The sequence below is a fragment of the Salvelinus sp. IW2-2015 genome, linkage group LG23, assembly GCF_002910315.2.
Source record: "Salvelinus sp. IW2-2015 linkage group LG23, ASM291031v2, whole genome shotgun sequence".
Taxonomy (NCBI): domain Eukaryota; kingdom Metazoa; phylum Chordata; class Actinopteri; order Salmoniformes; family Salmonidae; genus Salvelinus; species Salvelinus sp. IW2-2015.
Window position 1 is genome coordinate 14,327,223 of NC_036863.1, and position 22,885 is coordinate 14,350,107.

Below are 22,885 nucleotides of genomic sequence, written 5' to 3' on the forward strand. Positions count from 1 at the left end.
GTTGTTGCCCTCCTACAGCCTCCTCCACGTCTCCTGATGTACTGGCCTGTCTCCTGGTAGCGCCTCCATGCTCTGGACACCAGGCTGACAGACACAGCAAACCTTGCCACAGCTCGCATTGATGTGCCATCCTGGATGAGCTGCACTACCTGAGCCACTTGTGTGGGTTGTAGACTCCGTCTCATGCTACCACTAGAGTGAGAGCACCGCAGATTCAAAAGTGACCAAAACATCAGCCAGGAAGCATAGGAACTGAGAAGTGGTCTGTGGTCACCACCTGCAGAATCACTCCTTTATTGGGGGTGTCTTGCTAATTGCCTATAATTTCTACCTTTTGTCTATTCCATTTGCACAACAGCATGTGCAATTTATTGTCAATCAGTGTTGCTTCCTAAGTGGACAGTTTGATTTCACAGAAGTGTGATTGACTTGGAGTTACATTGTGTTGTTTAAGTGTTCCCTTTATTTTTGAGCAGTGTATATACAGTGGGGAGAACAGTATTTGATACACTGCCGATTTTGCAGGTTTTCCTACTTCACAGCATGTAGAGGTCTGTAATTTTTATCATAGGTACACTTCAACTGTGAGAGACGGAATCTAAAACAAAAATCCCGAAATCACATTGTATGATTTTTAAGTAATTAATTAGCATTTTATTGCAAGACATAGGTATTGATACATCAGAAAAGCAGAACTTAATTATTGGTACTGAATCCTTTGTTTGCAATTACAGAGATCATACGTTTCCTGTATTTCTTGACCAGGTTTGCACACACTGCAGCAGGGATTTTGGCCCACTCCTCCATACAGACCTTCTCCAGATCCTTCAGGTTTCGGGGCTGTCGTGGGCAATACGGACTTTCAGCTCCCTCCAAAGATTTTCTATTGGGTTCAGGTCTGAGACTGGCTAGGCCACTCCAGGACCTTGAGATACTTCTTACGGAGCCATCTCTTAGTTGCCCTGGCTGTGTGTTTCGGGTCGTTGCTTGCTGGAAGACCAGCCACGACCCATCATCAATGCTCTTACTGAGGGAAGGAGGTTGTTGGCTAAGATCTCGCAATACATGGCCCATCCATCCTCCCTCAATACGGTGCAGTCGTCCTGTCCCTTTGCAGAAAAGCATCCCCAAAGAATGTGTTTCCACCTCCATGCTTCACGGTTGGGATGGTGTTCTTGGGGTTGTACTCATCCTTCTTCTTCCTCCAAACACGGCGAGTGGAGTTTAGACCAAAGATCTATTTTTGAATCATCAGACCACATGACCTTCTCCATTCCTCCTCTGGATCATCCAGATGGTCATTGGCAAACTTAGACGGCTGGACATGCGCCTGCTGAGCAGGGGGACCTTGTGTGCGCTGCAGGATTTAATCCATGACGGCGTAGTGTGTTACTAATGGTTTTCTTTGAGACTGTGGTCCCAGCTCTCTTCAGTCATTGACCAGGTCTGCCGGTGTAGTTCTGGGCTGATCCCTCACCTTCCTCATGATCATTGATGCCCACGAGGTGAGATTTGCATGGAGCCCAGACCGGGGTGATTGACCATCATCTTGAACTTCTTCTATTTTTTCTATTTTCTAATATTGCGCAACAGTTGTTGCCTTCTCACCAAGCTGCTTGCTATTGTCCTGTAGCCATCCGCATTGTGCAGGTTAACATTTTATCCTCGATGTCCTTACACAGCTCTCTGGTCTTGGCCATTGTGGAGAGGTTGGAGTCTGTTTGATTGAGTGTATGGACAGGTGTCTTTTATACAGGTAACGAGTTCAAACAGGTGCAGTTAATACAGGTAATGAGTGGAGAACAGGAGGGCTTCTTAAAGAAAAACTAACAGGTCTGTGAGAGCCGGAATTCTTACTGGTTGGTAGGTGATCAAATACTTATGTCATGCAATAAAATGCAAATGAGGAAACAACATACCTTAAAAAAAATCCATAAATGTATAATTTGTGTGCACTTTACAGTATATATCTATAGGCTACATTGAGGTTTTTCTTTTACTATTTTATTCTATCTGGTATTAGTGCCTAAGCTTTAGGGCCTAACTGTATGTGCGGCAAATAGCCAACACGCTAATCGCAAAATGCTTTTGGGAATGGGCAGAAAAATGTAACTGATCCACAGAGGCAAAAAGGACAATGTCTGAGTTTAATTCAATAAGAGAAAAGCTGCAAAACGGAGAGTTGAAATTAAATAAAATTGAGGCCCCAGAAAAGTCATGTTTGGGAAAGATTTGGTGAGCACTAAAAGAGGATGATAACAGTGATTGTGCGGTGCTTTACAAATTCGACAGTCACAAGAAGGGGACTTCAAAAAGGCCTATGGCACGTCAAGGGAACTATAGCCTACTGACACTGACTGTAGGTCTATAAACTCTTACATAGCCTTAATATTAACTCTTGTAGAATTGCATTTCTTGCAGTAAAATTATACACCAAATTTAGGCAACATTTTGACTTGGGAACAGGAGTGGAAAATATGATTTCAGAATGTGAATGCGCAGTTAGACAACCTGTCTGTAGAGGTGCTATCTTTATCAGCATCATTAAAGCTGACAGTATTTCAACCACATAAAATATTAATTCAAGCCGAAAACATGTTGGGTCGTTTTCACAGCTTTCTATTTAATTTCAAATGGAAATTTGCACAGATAGAAAATAAATACAAAAATGTGGATTGCATTTTCTCCCCATGTCCCAAACGTCTTTGCTCCACAAAAGAAACAGAGATGACAGAGAACTTGACCAATGTCAACTAGATGGAAGTATTCATTATATTGATTTATGACATTATTCAGGTAAGCAAGGGTTTATTTAGTATTCTAAGGCAACATAAAATGACAGAAGAGAAGCTGTATGTATCTAATTGTAGATAAGTTGATTTACAAATAGCTTGAAATAACATTATTCAACTTCTATTCAGGACTTGTAAATTTAAATCCTCCTAATTCAAATCAGTGTTCAAGAAATGATCTATGTAGCGTTGACAGATTTGTTCCCATCTAATTGCCAGTTGTTTGCACGTCTAACCTGGAAACTGTTGTTCTGTTTATTCCAATGGCAAATCTTTCACTTCTTCTTGCGCTGGCCTCGTTCCCACTGCCCTTGAATAATGCTACAGGCAGCAGATGTCAAGATTGCTGTTTGAACAAAACAAAAATGCCTATTCCTCCACTTTAAATAATGACATTTTCTACAGCGGGAGTGCTTTCTTATGAGCTCCCCACTGCATGTCATTCTAACTGGAAACAATGTCAACTGTAGGACAGTAGTCTGAGCATATAATCAACAGAATTACACACACACAAAGAGAAGCATTTCAAATGCTTCATCTCTTGAAGGTACTGATTTTCTCCAGTTAGATACATAACATGTGGTAAATAAAAATCAGATGCAATTATGTCTGGATGTCATGGATGATAATTACATTCCTCATTTTTGCTGGTTGTGATAATTGATTTTAAACATGTATTTGCAAGTGTGTGATAAAACCAAACCCCTTTTATGATATGAAGTCATCTTTAGATTGGCGGTAGTTGCTTTAATACGAGAGAGTATATTGATTATGCACTCATATCTAAAATGTATGTTTTCAACCACTTACTAACATCTAAGGACATTGAACAACATACGGCAGATAACATAAGTAATGCTGGGCAATGATGAACAATTATTTTCCAAAGGAAAAGGAACATTAAGCTATCAGACCTGCAGAAATATTCCCATTTGCTTTTGGCAGGTGGGTTGATAAGGTTTTTCTTGAGAAGTAAAGCAAGCGAGAGAGGGAGGGGGTAAAAAAGAGTGATAGAGAGAGGGAGGAAGAGAGAGAGAGTACTGAGGACCTGAAGTGGCTCCACTGGGCCCCGTGAGGCAGAATCATAGCGTGTCTGAGTGGAGCTCTTGAATGCTCCTCCATCCTTTCAGGCATATTGCCTTCTGTCTGTACCTCCATCACATCATCACCTCCCCATTAATCCAGCTACAGTTACCAGCAGTATGGACCTGTAACTAAGCTTATGAGATGTATTAGTGCCTATGTTGTGCATGTAATGCAAAGCTCATAAGGTATTACAAATCTTATTACGATTATAAAGAGAGTGTTCAAATGAAGTGTGACCAAAAATAGACTAGTGATAAAAAATATATACATTTTGGGGGCTTGAATAGCAGAACATTTGCATACACTAAGAGTGTGCATACTGTACATACTCTAGTTATGCTTCCTTCCATATGCATCCCCGGTCAGGGATGAAAGCCCTGCATCCTCCTTGCCTTTCCTCCAACCAGCAGCAAACGGCCGGTGCTCAACAAAGTGAGGTCCTTTTGAAGGGAACAGGGTGTACACAGTGGCATATGGGGCTTGGCATTGAGCTAGTGTGCCTGGCACTCACTCCAGCATTTCTGCCCCAGCCCTCTATAATCATTGGACCTTGCAAGGATGAGTGGACAAATATGTGTAATTGTTTTAATCCTGTTTGGACCACAGGTGTCAGGACCCGGTGCGAGAAACAGTCACTAATAATTGGCAGAACCCAGAAGATGAGGCAGACACAGCAGTACTAGAGATGGTGGTTTAATAAAAAATAGATATCTTCCAAAATACAAAAGAAAATCCACAAAGTGGTAAAAACAGCAAGGGAAAAAACAAACCTCAAAAGACCAATCCAAAAATACACGAGAACAAAACCAGAGAACCTCTGGAAAATCCAACAAGAGAAAAATGTTCACAAAGGCTGGGGCTGGGTGCTAACATACAAACACTGAGCAAGGAACTAAGGAACACACAGGGTTTAAATACTAACAAGGGAATGACTTACAGGTGCAAACAATAATTAGGGCAAGAAAAACAAAAGGTACAAAAAAGGTGCAAGGGGGACATCTAGTGAACAAAACCAAACAGTCCTGGCCAAAACCTGACAACAGGAAGAGTAGATTCTGCCTTGGCAGCAGCTAATGGAGATCCTAATAAATACTAAATATTAAATTAGTAATTGTAGATTTATTTTGTCAGGGGCGCTTGACACTTGAGGCAAGGTCAGGCAACATCAGGCCATGTGACATGTTGGACTTAGCCATTTCACCATTTCTCTTTGAGGAGAGATTCAGAACAAGAAAAGGCTGCTTTCACGAGCATTTCCAGCAGTGCACAATTCCGTTAACATTTCCAATGCCATTTGTCATACAATGGATGACTGGAGAAAATAATAACCCAGGCATAATACCATTATCTCACAGCCTGCTAAGTAAGATGAGTGTTTCACTTCATCACAACACACACTCAAAGTAGTACAAAATAATACAGTGCATTAACATGTGCATGATAAACCTTGTGTTCACTCTGGATTGAAACTGGATACAGTGTGAAAAGGACTGCTATGTCATTGAAGTCATCGAAACAGAACTGAAGTATATGCTTTATGATTATATAGGGGAACAAATCTTTGGCACTGCATAAGCCAAAGTCAATATATTTTTTAAGAGAAAGTGTGTGTGTGTGTGTGTGTGTGTGTGCCCGCCATGTGTGTGTTTGTCTGTCTCTGTGTGATTTTGCTATACACATTGTTTGGGTATTCTAGTATAATATTAAATAGGGTCTCTCACTCTGACTCACATGATCAATTCTCCATTGAATGACGATGCATTATCACATTCATTTTGATAGTTGGGGCTTTCACTGGTACCATGTTACATTATTGTCAAGCACTAAGCCAGACATCTATACTGTAACACTCATCGAGCTATGATGCAATAGGACATTGCCTTTTCTCTAGTCTGAAACACAAATAAATAAATGAATGGATTGTACTCTCTAAGAATGTTAGTCAATGGTGGACAATGTCCTTACAGTATCAACATCACCATTAGTACTGAATGATGTGTCCCTCCTCTCTGTCGATATTGCCATCCAAGTGTGTGCGCAAAGTTTGGAGTGTGTGTAAGGTCTTATACAGTAACCCATTGAGATGAACACATTTCTTAGCTGGCCGGCCCTTCCCAGTAGAGCTGAGACATTACAGCATTCCCAGAGGAAAGGCAAGCATGCATCACAGCATCTTAACCACATATCTAGTTCACACGATGTCCATGTTAGGACAGCCTCGTGAGACTGACACTGTCCTGCTGAGGCTAATGCTGACTGTCCTGCTGAGACTAATGTTGACAGTCCTGCTGAGAGAACATTTTATTTAGTAGTCAGCGATAGCAAGACTACCCACTGAGACAGGTTAATGCCTTATATAGAATATGATATTATATGTTTACTTCCAACCTATTGTAATACAAGGTGTTGGATCTGTGCTGACAGAGTTGAGTTGTCGGTCTCATTAAACTGCCTCTGTAACAATTCGTAGCTGTCAATTCTACCATTCAAATCTAAAAAACTTTATTACAAGTGCATCTAAACATCTCGATACGCTTCACAGAACACATCATTTCCAGTTCTCTCTAATGTTGTGGGTATTTTCGTCTGTAATGTGGATGGATTTTACTTGATTTAAAGCTGTGTACTTTAGAGAGGATATGATATTTTGACAGACTATATCAATACTAAATAGAACAGGATGCATTCACATAATCAACAGCTAATAAACTGAAGCCTCATTTTCCCAGTCAATTTGATCCCCTGATCATAGCAATCCATCATGTCGAACCTAGCTGATCAGTGAGTAGAAACAACCTGTACTGTGTGTTAAGAGTAACAGGCTCTGAGCGTGACATTTTGATGAATGATTCTCTCAATTTAAGCTTAGAAAGCTGGGTGGTTTGTGGTTAGACAGAAAAAAAGACTTAGAAAAGTTTTTTGCAACTATGTCACTTAAATCAGCAATGACCATCTGATTCAACAAACAAGAATGCATAAATAGATTGATAGATTAGGTTTGATAGATTAGATCTAGGTTTCTAGATCGAATCCCCGAGCTGACAAGGTAAAAATCTGTTGTTCTGCCCCTGAACAAGGCAGTTAACATACCGTCATTGTCCTATGCCGTCATTGTAAATAAGAATTTGTTCTTAACTGACTTGCCTAGTTAAATAAATAAAAATAAATGGTGGTTGAGGAATCGTTGCACATACAACAACGACTTTACGTCATAGAGGTGAAATGGCTCCATTGACTACTTCATTTTTCAGTTAATGACAACCCACCTGACAATTATGTAAATAGACATAATGATTTGTTGCTGGAAATAAAGGCAGATAAATGGCAGTTTTGTTAGTCACAACAGTCACTATAACTTTCAGTATTTTTTTATTTCACCTTTATTTAACCAGGTAGGCCAATTGAGAACAAGTTCTCATTTACAACTGTGACCTGGCCAAGATAAAGCAAAGCAGTGCGACAAAAAACAACACCACAGAATTACGCATGGGATAAACAAAAGTATCGTCAATAACAATAGAAAAATATATATACAGTGTGTGCAAATGGAGTAAGGAGGTAAGATAATAAATAGGCCATAATAGCGAAGTAATTACAATTTAGCAAATGAACACTGGAGGGATAGATGTGCAGATGTACAAGTAGAAATACTGGTGTGCAAAAGAGCAAAAAAAAGTAAATAAAAACAATATGGGGATGAGGTAGGTAGTAAGGACAAACTCAAAACGACAGTTTAACCTGCTTTTTTGCAATAATCACTGATCTGTCTTTCGAGTCTGTCTATGAAAATTATATTTTTGTTACAAATTTAACCAGAACCATGCACAATGCATATCAACTAATAATGATCAACTAATAATGATCAACAATCTCTCAAACACAAGCCCAAGTGCTAGTGAGTAGCTAATCTTTATATTTCAAGTCTAGCCAACTTGGATCTATTTGTTTGCTAACAAGGTAGAACAGTTGAACTGTTACGAATAAACCTTCTTGTCCAAATCAAATCAAAATCTGTCTACAACTGTTTGAACAACATAGCCTGTTCACTTTGTTAAGATACTGAAATCAAGTGGCCTACCTGGATAAGACGATCCATTATTCTGAGAATGAGAATGAGTTGCCAATTCCTTATATACAGTAAATGCTTATTTTTATGCTCATTGCATATTTATAAAACACAGACTCGACAGCTAGCACAACAGTCTGTGGCTAAAATGCTGCTAGATGTCCTGTATGTGGTACAGAAATGTAGCATTCAATTTCCACAAGGTTAATTGATACTCTCGTTTTAGTAGGGTCTGCTCTGTTTTACATTTTGGGAGTTGAGACATAAAAGGGGGATCATTAGATGTTCTAGTCTATTACAGGAAAATAATGTCTCTAAGTCTTTCGGTGTCAGTATGACAGATTCTGTTGGCCCAAACTTATAATGCAAATAGCGAGTTTAACTGCTTGTCAGAGAGGAAGTTATCTTCAGTGTTGCCAACTAGTTTTCAAGGAAAGTAGTTGTTAGTTGCTCCATTTGTGCTAGAAGTTGAGATGACATATGACTTAATAGTGACTTCATGACATTAATTTGAGCATAAGCATTAAAACAATTTGTTTTGTGCTTATGCTGTCCCTCAGTCTCTCATGCAATGATAAATTCTCCAACGCAAAACTAAATAGAATGTTTGATGGAGAACAACAAGGAACCAATTAAATAATGAAACAGCACAGAAAAAAACTGAGTATGGTAGATCACTTTTAGAGAAAATATATTTTTTGTACTTTTTAAAAAGTATTATTATTAATTATGCTTTAGAGAGCTGTGGTATCATTTAACAACAAGGAACCAATTTAATAAATCCACTTTGCTCACTGCAGCAGCGGGGAGAGGACCTAGAGGCTAGAGCGGAGAGAAGCTGGGGAGGGAGCGATAAGAGGCGGAAGGGGTGCATGTGATGGGTGCACACACCAGACTGTGTGAGCGGAGTTGAGCCCACTCATTACTCAAGGAGCGGTTATTGCGCATAGCTCCAGCGACGTCCCTTCCCCACTTTGCTAAAAATCGCTCAGGGCCCCCCCCCCCCCCMAAAATGCTGCTCCAAATTCATAGGCTATAGTAGGAAGCTTCAACATTTCAACAACATGTGGAATTAAACAAGACCTACTTGATGATAGGCCTATGCAACAGCTGTGTTAAAAAACAACCTACCTTTTCTCTAATCTATTGAAGATCAGATACTCAAGTTGTAACTGTGAGCCCATATTTTACAGTTGTTAAAGAAATTCAGAGCTTTACCAACAGACATTTTTTTAAACAATAGCTTAGGCCTATATAAAAACCTAAACTTCTCCAGTGCTGCTGCATGGGAATATTCGTTATCTTGCTATCAATTACACAGGCTGTGTGACATATTTCTTGGTTGACTCATACCTCTGCACATTAGTGGTGGGGTAGGCTAAATAAATACAAGAGAATTGGCCAGTTAAAGTAACAGTGATGAAGGAAATGAAAAATGCTGGGCAGCTTGTGGCTGAGTGGTACCAGAGCGAAATTGGAGTAAGAGAAGAGGCCAACATTTTTAAATCCGCTCCATGCTCCAGCCAAATTACACTCTCCTCTCTCCACTACAACTCCACTCCGCAAACATCCCCTGACAAATGCAGCAGCCGGCGGAGGAGGAGCCATGGAGAGGGAGCAGACTAGTGGTGCTCCAGTCAGCTGTTTGTTCACCATCACCCGCCTACAATTGCTAATAACACATCAGCAACCGCCCAACAACATGTGATCAAGTAAAAAAGTAAAAAAGGACGGCACCAGACTCTAACCCGCTAATATAGAAAATGCGCTGTAGGCTACAGTCAGAGACAGCAGAAAGAGTTTTTGTCAGGCGGTGCTGGATTTTTTGGTTGTTGCCTGATTTAGATGTTTGTGCTTACAATATTCTACATATTGGTAGGCTATTTGTTAGTCAACTTGTCTCTACTAAGAAAAATGCAGCTTCTATTCTGTCATTATATGTTGCCTTCAAATACTGATAATATCATAGAATGGATGCTTTAATCTAGTTTACATCGGTATATTTCTCTGTGATCTCTGCTTCTTTCAAGAAGCCAAGTTTAAGGACCTGGGAAGAAAGTGCAATAGGCTAACCCCCCAAAAAGTGGAAAGATATTTCACCGAAAGATTTTGGATCAGTTTGACAGGTTGTAACAAAATAGAATGCTGTGAAAAACACATGTTGCTGATAAGATTTCAGTTAGGCTTAGATGCATATTTTATATGGTTGAAATACTAAATCAGCTTTTAGGATGCTGATTAACATAGCACCTCTATAGACAATATTTAACTGTGCATTCGCATTCTGTCAAGATGCTGAAATAAATAAATCGCATTTCTCCACTTTTGTTTGGAGTCACAATTTTGCATATGTTCGGTGTATCATTTTACTGCAAGAAATGCTTAATTCTGCAGGAGTTAATATTAAGGCTATATAAGAGGTTACAGTTGAAGTCGGAAGTTAACATACACCTTGTGTTAAGAGTGTTAAGAGAATTTTGTTCTCATGTTCATTAACCGATTCAATTAAACTACTCAGTCTGCTATATCATGATTTGTAGGATACTGATAGAAATGAAAACAGACAGAGGCCAGTCTACCATAGTCAGCATGTTTATTTACGAGAGATCTGCCCATCCTTACATGTACATTGGTTTATATACCTCTCATTTTGTCATAACTGTCCCTCCTCCTATAAGACAATGACAATATAGTTCACAAGTCTTCTCCTTCTCATACATTGCCTGCCACCTGTTATACAATCTACTACAAGCCCAAGGTTTCTCCCCTCCCTGGGTGGGGACAGAATGTCCTGTAAGGAACACAGTAGTACAGCTTGTCTGTCGATAGCTCCTCTTATCATTTGTTTCACACTTGCACCCTGCTTACATACTAAAAAGGAACAAAAAGTCCTTCTGACTAAAACTACACACATCAGATTTATAGATTTATGATTCTAATACATTTCATACAATCATACAGTGACAGGGTAGAATTCTGTTAGTTATAGTTCTACGTTAAATGTATACATCATTTAGTCATTATTCATAAAATTCATAACACTTAGGTCAGTTAGGATCACCACTTTATTTTAAGAATGTGAAATGTCCGAATAATAGTAGAGAGAATGATTTATTTCAGCTTTTCTTTTTTTCATCATATTCCCAGTGGGTCAGAAGTTTACATACACTCAATTCGTATTTGGTAACATTGCCTTTAAATTGTTTAACTTGGGTCAAACGTTTAGGGTAGCCTTCCACAAGCTTCCCACAATAAGTTGGGTGACTACTGGCCCATTCCTCCTGACAGAGCTGGTGTAACTGAGTCAGGTTTATAGGAAATTCTGCCCAGAATTTTTCTATAGAATTGAGGTCAGGGCTTGAGGGAACAGAGACCTGTTGGCTCTCTGTTCTCTCAATATACCCTCACACTGAGTTGTGCAAGGCAGATTGGGTTTCAAGCATCTGGTCAGCACTTCCTGGCTTTGAGTCAACAGATTCTGACAATTGTGACGAACGATGTCTTAGGCCAACAAGAACACAGGCTGTTAAAGGGAGTAAAGACAAACCTCCAGTGACAGTAATCACACATAAATCAGCATCTCCAAAACAGTTGGATGAATGAATGGTCAAAGACTTTGAAACATCCACAAGACTGGGAATGAAGACGTGGGACCATTTAAAGAGATGTAAGAAACTCTACATTCTACATCCTTATGATGAGTTACAGTTATTAGCCTTTGTTTTGAACAACCTTAAACATGGCGTACTTGAAGAAAAGGTTTGTAGAGCTGTGAGAGGTGAAGAGCAAGATGTAGCCGATGGATGGAGAGCCATACATGTTTTTCTTAAGGGTCTGACCAATGCAACCACCAATTGGGGAGAGATAACCAAATATGTCCAGAAACCGAAAGAGACGTTTGTTGAATTTTAAGAAAGGTTCAGAGCAGAGGTGGTCAGACACAGTGGGTTACCCAACTTGAAGATGAAGATGCACTCAACTCCTCCAAAAATGGGGCAATCACAGATCAGTTGATGCAATCCATACACAAATGATTTGCGCAAAACTTTTGTTTCCACAACTACTGATTGGGAGAGACAAAACTACGGTGACATAATCGACAGGCTTTTACGACTGGACAGAGACATCAATCAACCTAATAAACTGGCTGTCATCAGAGTTGGGCAGATTCCGAGTGAAACCAACAACATTACTCGTTCAACAGTATGTCATAATTGCAGAATTTCTGGACACTGGCAACGAGAATGTCGGGAAAGAAAACGTGTCTTCATGAGAAGTGGCCAGGAGAGGCAGGGTCCGTCTAAAGGAAAATGGAAACAGGTCAACAGCCCCAATGACGCAATGCTGATGTAGAAATTGAAGAAGCTCTCTCCGGCTCAGCAGCATAGTTTGCTGGATGGCAGTAAACTAACTAAACTCTTACGTCCCATCTCAGCTGGTATACATATGAAATCGGATGGAATATATGTGAACATGATGATTAACAACTTTGCAGTAGATTTTTTTTGTAGATATGGTTGCTGAAGTCACTGTATTGCCCATTTCTTATGAAAAACATAAAAACTCTGCAAAAAAAGAAATGTTCTCTCACTGTCAACTGTGTTCATTTTCAGTAAACTTAACATGTGTAAATATTTGTATGAACATAACAAGATTCAACAACTGAGACATAAACTGAACAAGTTCCACAGACATGTGACTAACAGAAATGGAATAATGTGTCCCTGAACAAAGGGGGGTCAAAATCAAAAGTAACAGTCAGTATCTGGTGTGGCCACCAGCTGCATTAAGTACTGCAGTGCATCTCCTCCTCATGGACTGCACCAGATTTGCCAGTTCTTGCTGTGAGATGTTACCTCACTCTTCCACCAAGGCACCTGCAAGTTCCCGGACATTTCTGGGGTGAATGGCCCTAGCCCTCACCCTCTGATCTAACAGGTACCAGACGTGCTCAATGGGATTGAGATCCGGGCTCTTCGCTGGCCATGGCAGAACACTGACATTCATGTCTTGCAGGTAATCACGCACAGAACGAGCAGTATGGCTGGTGGCATTGTCATGCTGGAGGATCATGTCAGGATGAGCCTGCAGGAAGGGTACCACATGAGGGAGGAGGATGTCTTCCCTGTAACGCACAGCGTTGAGATTGCCTGCAATGACAACAAGCTCAGTCCGATGATGCTGTGACACACCGCCCCAGACCATGACGGACCCTCCACCTCCAAATCGATCCCTCTCCTGAGTACAGGCCTCGGTGTAACACTCATTCCTTTGGCGATAAATGCAAATCCGACCATCACCCCTGGTGAGACAAAACTGCGACTCGTCAGTGAAGAGCACTTTTTGCCAGTCCTGTCTGGTCCAGCAACGGTGGGTTGGTGCACATAGGTTATGTTGTTGCCGGTGATGTCTGGTGAGGACCTGCCTTACAACAGGCCTACAAGCCCTCAGTCCAGCCTCTCTAAGCCTATTGCGGACAGTCTGAGCACTGATGGAGGGATTGTGCGTTCCTGGTGTAACTCTGGCAGTTGTTGTTGCCATCCTGTACCTGTCCCGCAGGTGTGATGTTCGGATGTACCGATCCTGTGCAGGGGTTGTTACACATGATCGTCCACTGCGAGGACGATCAGCTGTCCATCCTGTCTCCCTGTAGCGCTGTCTTAGGCGTCTCACAGTACGGACATTGCAAATTGCAGTCCTCATGTTTCCTTGCAGCATGCCTAAGACGCATTCATGCAGATGAGCAGGGACCCTGGGCATCTTTCTTTTGGTGTTTTTCAGAGTCAGTAGAAAGACCTCTTTAGTGTCCTAAGTTTTCATAACAAAACAGTGTTTAAACCCTTTACAATGAAGATCTTTGAAGTTATTTGGATTTTTACAAATTATCTTTGAAAGACAGGGTCCTGAAAAAGGGACGTTTCTCTTTTTGCTGAGTTTATGTCCTCAGTACACGGACAAGAAGATGAGAGCAACAGGAGTGGTGGGTGGAAGACAGACATGAAGCAGACCAAACAATTTTCAATTTATATTTGTCCAATAAAGATTGATGCAGGAGTGTGGATAGGCTCCTTTGAACAACTTATTTTAGGCCTCGACGTTATTATGCAACTTGACTCTACACTGAACATCTCTGAAGGAAAGGTGACGGGGAAAATTAGACAACTGCATGGATCTACAGTTCAGAACCATCCTATTTGGACTCTGAAGAAAAATTAGTGTAGAACTTTGGACATGGAACCACAGGGTTGAGTCCGTTTGAGGTCGTCACAGGTCGACCCATGTCACTACCAGGCACGTTAGATTTGAGAAAGGCAGATGTAAACTTTATGAGTGACACAATGCTTAACTATTACCTACAACGTTCTATTGCAGGAGGGGAAGCAGACAGAGAAGTAAAAGAGGCGTGGGGAATAAATCCCGAGGGGGGACATGACATAGTGCCAGGACAGTGGGTGATGGTAAAAAAAATATGTAAGAGACACATTAGAGCCAAAATGGGAAGGTCCTTATCAAGTTTTGCTCATAATCAGGTCAGCAGTGAAAGTCCAGGGCAAATCATGATGGATACATGTCACTCATTGCAAAGTTGTCCATTTTGATGACAAAGCTGAGCCTAGAGAATAAAGAACTAATTGATTACCAGTTGGGAGTCAATCTCGGGTGAAGAAGCATAGTAAAATGATCAGAACCCGATAAGCTTCTATGTTGTACACCGTAGTCATCATATTAGGGATATCTAGGTGAAATGTCCAGCTTTTCCTGAAAATCGGGACATGCTTACTTAGGGACATCTATGTGAAATATACATTTCTCTTGAAACCAGGACATGTTACTTTCACTTTTTGTTTCCTTCGTTACAGGATATGAGAATCTACCGTCTGAAGCTGCAGCAATACCCCTTGACCCAAGACCTGTACCTGAAACGGTATAAACGTCCTTATCAACCAGTGGAACGGAAGAAGAATTCCTCACTAGCAGACTGTCAGAACATAATCTCTAATAGTTATCTTTGTAGGACTGCTGGTCATACTTACAAGACTCTGCGAATGATTACCTTGCCAATAGGACGATTTAATATTATTGTCTTGCAGACAATCATTTTTTTTAGGAGTTTCCTCCTTGTACAGGATGTGGTAGGAATCGTTAGGGACATCATCATCACACCTGTTAATACATATTTTCTATAACTTTGTGGGAATCTTCTTCTTACTGTAACGGCAAGTAAAAAATGCCCTTTGTGTTTTATTGAAATTGTGAGTGCGAAATTACAAGATTATGTTGAAATACTGTTATTGCATCAAATGGTTGTTTTATGGAGTAGAATATCATTTTAGAACACTCTCATCTGTTCGTGGTCTTCTGAGTTGGGCCTCTGGGGGCTTAATTCTGACAGTAGATTTAAGATGACTTTGGTGATAAAAACCTAAAAACCGCATTCCATAGCATGAGTTGGTGTTTGTGTGCAGAAGGAACCAGGGAGAGATGGCTTGTGTATGTGTTTCTACACAATGAGAACAGTCTTTACAGCAGATACTGTCTTCTGTGAATTATTAGTATCTTTCATATGAATCCTAACCTTGTGATCCATTCCATACATCTATTGTTTGTCATGAACATTCAGGAGGATATACTTTGCTATAAAATGCTGTGGCTCAAAACCGCTCATTGGGCTCTCAACGAATCATCTAGGGGTGGTTTCGTCGACTTCGTCGATAATTAATCAATGTTATTAATACGTTTTGAATAAAGTAATATTCTGATTGGTTATTGACCTTGTCTCTCCTCATTATTGATTAGTATTTCCACGACAAAATGCAAAGTGTTTAATGTGAATGATTTTATGCTTACAGCTAATGTTTTTCATACTGTCTATTTTTTATGTTTTATTTTCTGTTTTCTAAAAATACATTTTAAGTATATTTCTTTTTAAAATGGTCTAAGGGGAGTGTAAGAATATTTGATGATAAATATACAACGCAGAGGACTAAAGTCTAGAGGGAATTCATGATCAATGTAATTAGTTGTTTTTCTGTAATGGGGAACTGAAGATAAATGGGTCAGGAACACGGGAGGTTCATAGCTACATGAGGCAAGTTCTCATTGGTCTGAATTGTCTATACATTGAGCATGAAACGGGATACTTGGTATTTGGCCATGTTCCCAATTTTACTGTAAGGAATTCTAATTGGTCAACCACAGGCTAGGGTTGGGGGTATAAACTACATTCTGTCTCTTTGTTCAGGGGATAAACCATTGAGGACAGGGAAGAATGGACATCTGCCGTCTACTTTCCAGCATAACAACTATGATTTGTTCTCTGTGAATAAATATATTTTCTCCCCCTGATTTGCTTTGTGGTCTGTGTTATTGAAGAATAACATCAACTGCTAACAGTAGCCTACTTCAAGTACGACTTGACTTGTAGCTACCCTAGGTAGCTGTATTATTTTGGTTTGGCTTTTTGATATGTTTCAGAGATGGACTGATTAGCATCCTCTTGAACAAACAGTGTGCTTACTTTACTGCGGGAAGACATTGATCTGTTTGTTGCTACCCTCTGGACAGCAGACCATTAGAATAGCTAGTAGGCAAGGTTTTGTAACCTTATTTAGTCCTACCTGCTATGGTTGGTTTTAAATGAATTGGTATGCACACGTTTTGGGGTAGATTTACTGTGTTCAGGGAAAGGGGCGATACCTAGTCTGTTGTCCAAATGAATGTATTCAACTGAAATATGTCTTCTGCATTTAACCCAGCCCCTCAGAGAGGTACGGGGGGCTGCCTTAGTCGACATCCACATCTTCGGTGGACAGTGAGTTAACTGCCTTGCTCAGGGGCAGAACAACACATTTTTACATTGTCAGCTCGGGATTCAATCCACCAACCTTCCAGTTACTGGCCCAACGCTCTAACCACTAGGCTACCTGCCTACCTAATAATATATAACGCATGCTCCACTCTTAAGTTCAAGTTGATCTTGTTGACTGATGCCAAGGCGGAGGCTGTAATTGGAGCAGCTGCTGACCAGAAGACTGCAGTCAAGGCAGCACTGGTCCACACCTGTCTGTTGAGTGAGTACTATTGGTTGGTACTGTATGCGCCTTTAGGATCCTCTTGCTGTGTAGGGTATTGTACTGGCCTGTGTGTTACAGTATTTCACATGTGCAGTAGTGTTTTGCATTGTATTGCTTAATTTGTCATTTGTGTCAACTTTGAATTCAATCTAAGCCACAGATTGTTAACTTCCTCCATTTTGTACTTGACCTTTATAGACGATGATCCCAGTACTGGTTGATGTTCATCCTTAGGTGACCACACAGTCTCTATTGGACCTACTGTACAGCTGGGGTAAGATTCTTCCATCATTCACAGACAGTAGACTTTGTGTAAACCACCATGTTGTCAACAAAATGCTGTCCTCAATGCTAAAGTTGTATTGTTTATGGCTCAATTTTGGGAAATTCTGTGATCACTCATCGTTTTAATTGTTGTGATTCACAGATACACGATGACCACGATTTGAATGCTGCAACTGAGATGGAATGTGACCCCGAGTATGTGACCCCGAATATGACTGGACATGAAATTTGTGACAATGACTGACCTTAAAAGGGGTGCAGAAGCACACCAGCACCCCATTTTATGTTTATCAATCATCTCTATAAACCCACCCTACCTTGTTTATTTTCCCTATTCTGCCTCTTTCACTTGTTCTTCTCCTGATTTGATAACATCTAGACTAAATAACACATTTAAAAGTGTTATAGAGTAGTTTTTGTAACCTTTTCCCCCCAGTGTAACTCTGTCATACTCCTGCTTTTTCTGAGATTCAGACAATGTATGGTAAATGTGCTGCTCACAATTGACAGCAGAAACATATATCTGTTTAATAGACAAGAAGGGTGTTGATATAGCTGCGTTTAGGCATGGCTTCCTTGTTTAGAGTCTGTTAAGTGTGTTTTTCAATCTGCTGGAGTTGACCTAGTATTTTATATTAAACCTACCTAAAACATCCAGTTGTTTCTCCATTTGTAACTCACCCACCGAAAATCACAATATACTGTTTTATATTTTGTGTTATTTGAGCTGTTCTGATTCCTAAAATGGAAAAGCAAAATAATCTGTGCACTCTTGGATCGTAATAATAGTTCACATGGTGATCTTCGATGTCCCAGGTTTGTGGCATGAATAAATTAATAAATAATTTATATCTTTACTTCAAGTCAGATGTTTATATGTTATTTATAAAATGCTGAAGGAGAAATGGATCTGGTAAAATAAGGATATATTGCTAATATCATCTAGATACCTAGCTAGCTATTTTCTTGGCAAAGATTTAGGATAGTATTCTATACAAGACAAGACCAAATGCATAATATAAGCCAACAATTATTATTTAAATAAAATATGAAACAGTAAATGAAAATGTTCAATATATATTTTGTTTTGGATCAAGGTAGCTAGTAGCTAGAAATGACGTGCAGGAGCTTTCAGGGATTTGTAGCCTTGCATGATGTCAACTTTCATGCTAATTCCCATGTTCAAATCTAAAGGTAAATATAGATTAATATATTGATTAAAAGTCACCTTGTTCAAGAGAGATTTGCATGGTTATTTAAACGTTACACCAGGGAAAGCCTACATGAAACAGAGACCTTATATATGTTGAAAAAACGATTGGAACCATTTCCGTGTTTGCCTGCTAGGTTTTATGAGTATTATGACGTGTCCACTGTTGGGCTCTATACATCACCCTGTAATTGAGGCAAGGATGAATACGATGAACATATCTCTTAGTATGTTCAAAATAATCAGTCAGACACATTTCTGAGTAAATGCGCACCGGAGAATTCCACACGTGCCCTTTTGAAAGTCTTCATTAGATGTGTTTGTACATTTGAGACGCTGTTATTTCAAGGCTCATTATCTTACAAATAGCTGAGAGAACAAAACATTGTGCTCCAGTCACACAGAGCTGTCGAAGATAATGAATTGCATCGAGTGTGCACAATCGATAAGAACGCTTTGTAAATCAGCCGGCAAGTCTATAGCATTACTGTATGAAAATTAACAAGAGAACCCCAAGCTTTAATGGGATCATATTAATCTTCCCACTCATACATATTATGAAAGCTTCCTGCAAGGACCATATAGGCAGATGGTTTGCGAAACACTTACAAATGCACTGCGTGGCACCTTATAGTCTGTAGTCATTTACTTAGGACTGGGCGGTATAATGTATTTTACTATATACACCGGTATTGATCTACATACAGGTGTGTATTTTAACAGTACCTTCTATAAAGTTATTTTAATGTTTGAATTGTTATATGCAACAATTGAGTAATGAATCAACAAAACGTCAATCATCCGTTTTTACCAGTGGTAAGAGACTGCTAACAGCTGAGCACTGCTAGATTATGGAGGATTCTCTACCTTCTCTGCTGCTAGCACAACAAGTCAAAAAACAGAAGGCAAAATAATTGTGACACCATATGTAAATTATAACAAATGAGTGCAGGAAATTAACACATTTATGAAAATGCTGGAAATTAAGGAATACAAGGGAATTCTGGAATTGAACCAATAACTATGCAAATCTCAACCATTGGGAAGTACTAGAGTTTGAGGCTACAAAATATACTTTGATTCCTATGAAATGCTATACAAATAGGACTGACTACTTAATTGTCAGGTTTGCACTCCTATTATTTTTGGTTAAAGTTTGGATGACCACTATAAAACAAATCAGAATTGAAAAAGCCCATTAAAACCACTTACAATTAATTTCTTGCCATCCTAGGGTTATGCACTACCCATAATGTATATTTAGAACTTTTTATATTCAGAAACATAAAATACCATCTAATACCGTTATACCGTCAGAAATTAGAAAAATACTGTAATATGATATTTTGGTCAGATTGTCCAGCCCTAATTTAGGTAATATGGTCTCTTGTGTCTAATCAGAGTTACTCGATATGACAGGTCCTGGATTCTACAGGAAATCACATCCATTTACTTCAATCATTCTCATCTTGAGGGAAGTGACCGGTGTTTCCCACTAAGGTCTTCCAGGCAATACCTAATGCAACCAACATCAACATTATCAGCAGGATGGGGAGTGGGGAAAAGGAACATGGAGAACTCCTAAAAAGACTAACTAGGGTCAGTTTCATACATTGAGGGAGTATAGACTACATTTCAGTGTATTTCGGCTGAGATGTAGTATAAAACAAGTAGACACAGAGAAGCAATAGAAATCTATGCCAAATTATATACTGTACACAATACTATTGATTGAGTGCAAAAAGACAAAATGGATGCCACATCGACCTTAGCAGACAGAGTCCTTCATACATCTGTGAATGGCCGTTGCGCTTGTACTGTTTATGAAGCTGGTTGATTTGATGAACTTTGACAAGGATGCAACCTGCTCTGGGCTGTGACGGAGAGAGTACAATGGTAATGGTACTGTAGGGACAGAGCACACAGATTTAGCTTATTCAGTGTTTCCGTATGACCATACACATTTTTTATTACATCTCATTCAAAAAATGGTTCCTAGTTGAGTAGTTGAATTCATGTTAACCACAGTGTATTGACATTAAAATATATAATTTCTATAATACATGAGGGGCTATGGGTAGATGTGCCGGCATTTGACATAATCCATAAGATTATGTCAGTAGCTTGTTGTTGGCCAGGAGTATAAAATATCCTGCTATTTCTGTAGGAGTCTTAGGGTTCAAGGAGGAGTCTTAGGGTCCATGGAGGAGTTTGAGGGTCCATGGAGAAGTCTTACAGTCCATGGAGTAGTCTTAGGGGTCCATGGAGGAGTCTCAGGGTCCATGGAGGAGTCATAGGGTCCATGGAGGAGTCTGAGGGTCCATGGAGGAGTCATAGGGTCCATGGAGGAGTCTGAGGGTCCATGGAGGAGTCTTAAGGTCCATGCCTTAGCGTATCATTCAACATCCAAAAATCAATAGCCATAGTTGCAGTGGCATATGAATAATCCACCCATTTGGCTAGAAGAGTATCAAAAAGGACCCTTCAATAGTGTACAACACCATACCCACATTGAGTCTCCATTTGAGTGACTGCACTGCCTAGACAGCAGTGTTCTCCTGATGTCATTGCCCCAGTGGCGGGCGGTGCCCCTACTATAGGCCCTATGATGTCACCGTGGAACAGATGGAGTCTGTTAGTCATGCCGGATTGCTATTGACCCCAAAGCTCTCGGTAAGTAGGGCCACTACATGCCATCTGCATTGCTAACTGTCCTGGCTATGCTGCGTCTTCATCCAGTGCAAGCTCGGATACACCCCTGCAATGTAACTGTTTCAGCTTGTGCATGACTTTTAGAAGTGTGTGTATGTGTGTGTGTGTGTGTTTGCGTGCGTGCGTGCGTGTGTGCTTGCATGAGGAAGTATGTACAATGTGGTATATGAGGATAGTTTGGATAATGTACTATTACATTGGGCTAATCCTGAAAAATATGACCTACACAATTTTCAGAAATGTAGAATTTTACTCCAGTAATATATCCAATAACAGAAGTAAATCAATTCAAATAGAAATGTGCCTCAAGCCCTTTCCAATTGTAATCATAGACTCTCGTTCCCTGAACATCAATTATGAAACACACACTCTCCTCTCTGTTGATTAACATGTCAAAGTCACTCACAAACGCTGCACGTCTAGCTGCGACCGACACAAATTATCCAGACCTTGAAATCATGGCGTGAAAAAAGCGGTTCCATTACCCTGGAGAATATAGGCTTCTCCTTAGACATGGCCCCAGAATGATCAATATAAATTTTCTTGGCTAGGATCAAAACGGGAAAAAAATTGAATTCTGCACTATATGCTGTTGCCATTGCAAGCTTTTCTTTACGTTAGTTTCTGTCTACATCAAAACCCAATGGAAGCAAGTTTTGGCAATGCTGTGGGAGCTTGGGAGGACACACAATCGAGCAAGTATCTCCTTGAGCTAAGACCAAAGCTTTTTAGTAGATTCAACAATGCCTGGACCACTTTCCTCCACTGTGTTTCATCTGAATATTTTACAACAGCTTATATTGACAGTAACAGACCAATTCTTGGGAGAGAGAGAGGGGAGAGTGAGGCAGATTGTGTGATTGTCAAATGTAGCTCCCCCGTAGAACTCTGTTGCTACGGTTTATCACTTTGCAACATTAGTACCAATACAAGAGCCAGAGAGCGGTAGATGGTGAGAAAGAAAAAGAGAGGGAGAGTAGTCTTACCTGGGAACACGAGCAGAGCGAACACCCATGACAGGATGAGGAAACACATAGAATTATACATTCTTCCAATTTAATCTGTTGACACCGTTGAACACTTATGCTTCTTCTTCGCCGTCTTCTTGTATTATAGTAGTGTTTTTTCAAACAGGAACACAGACAACAAGACAGTGATGTTTTGCTCTCCTTCGTAAATCTACAATTTTGGAGTTTTTCCTTCGACTCTGGTGTTCTCTGTGCTGAAGGTTACTTAAATCCACTGCAAATTGTGGCAGCATGCAGCGACCGAGTCCTCATTCAGTATTCTCACTCACACATACACAGGGACCAAGCCGAGGGAGAGGGGTGGTCTGTCTCTGCTCTCTCTCTATTGGCCGAGGCTTTTGACTGTCAGTGCCATTTGGTTTGCTTAATCTAAGGAATGTGAAAAGATTTACACTTTCGATACTTAAGTATATTTTAGCAATTACATTTACTTTTGATACTTAAATATATTTAAAACCAAATACTTTCAGACTTTTACTCAAGTGGTATTTTACTGGGTGAGTAATTTTCTATTAAGGTATCTTTAATTTTACTAGACGACATGTGTACATCTTGTTGTTATGAATTGATGCTGTAAAACAACGTAACATTGTTAAAACTGGGTCAGCATTCCTTGCCCAGACTGACCAGTT

The 22,885-nt window shown here is 40.0% G+C and overlaps 1 protein-coding gene across 1 annotated transcript in view; it reads right to left on the reverse strand.

The window, feature by feature from the left end:
- LOC111950921 (opioid-binding protein/cell adhesion molecule) overlaps positions 1 to 22,511 on the reverse strand; it is a 341,587-nt gene extending 319,076 nt beyond the window's left edge. The window contains exon 1 of the mRNA XM_023968860.1: positions 22,212 to 22,511. Within this exon, the coding sequence (XP_023824628.1) occupies positions 22,212 to 22,272 (61 nt within the window). The 5' untranslated portion in view covers positions 22,273 to 22,511. The remainder of the gene's footprint in view (positions 1 to 22,211) is intronic.
- Positions 22,512 to 22,885: the final 374 nt, after the last annotated feature.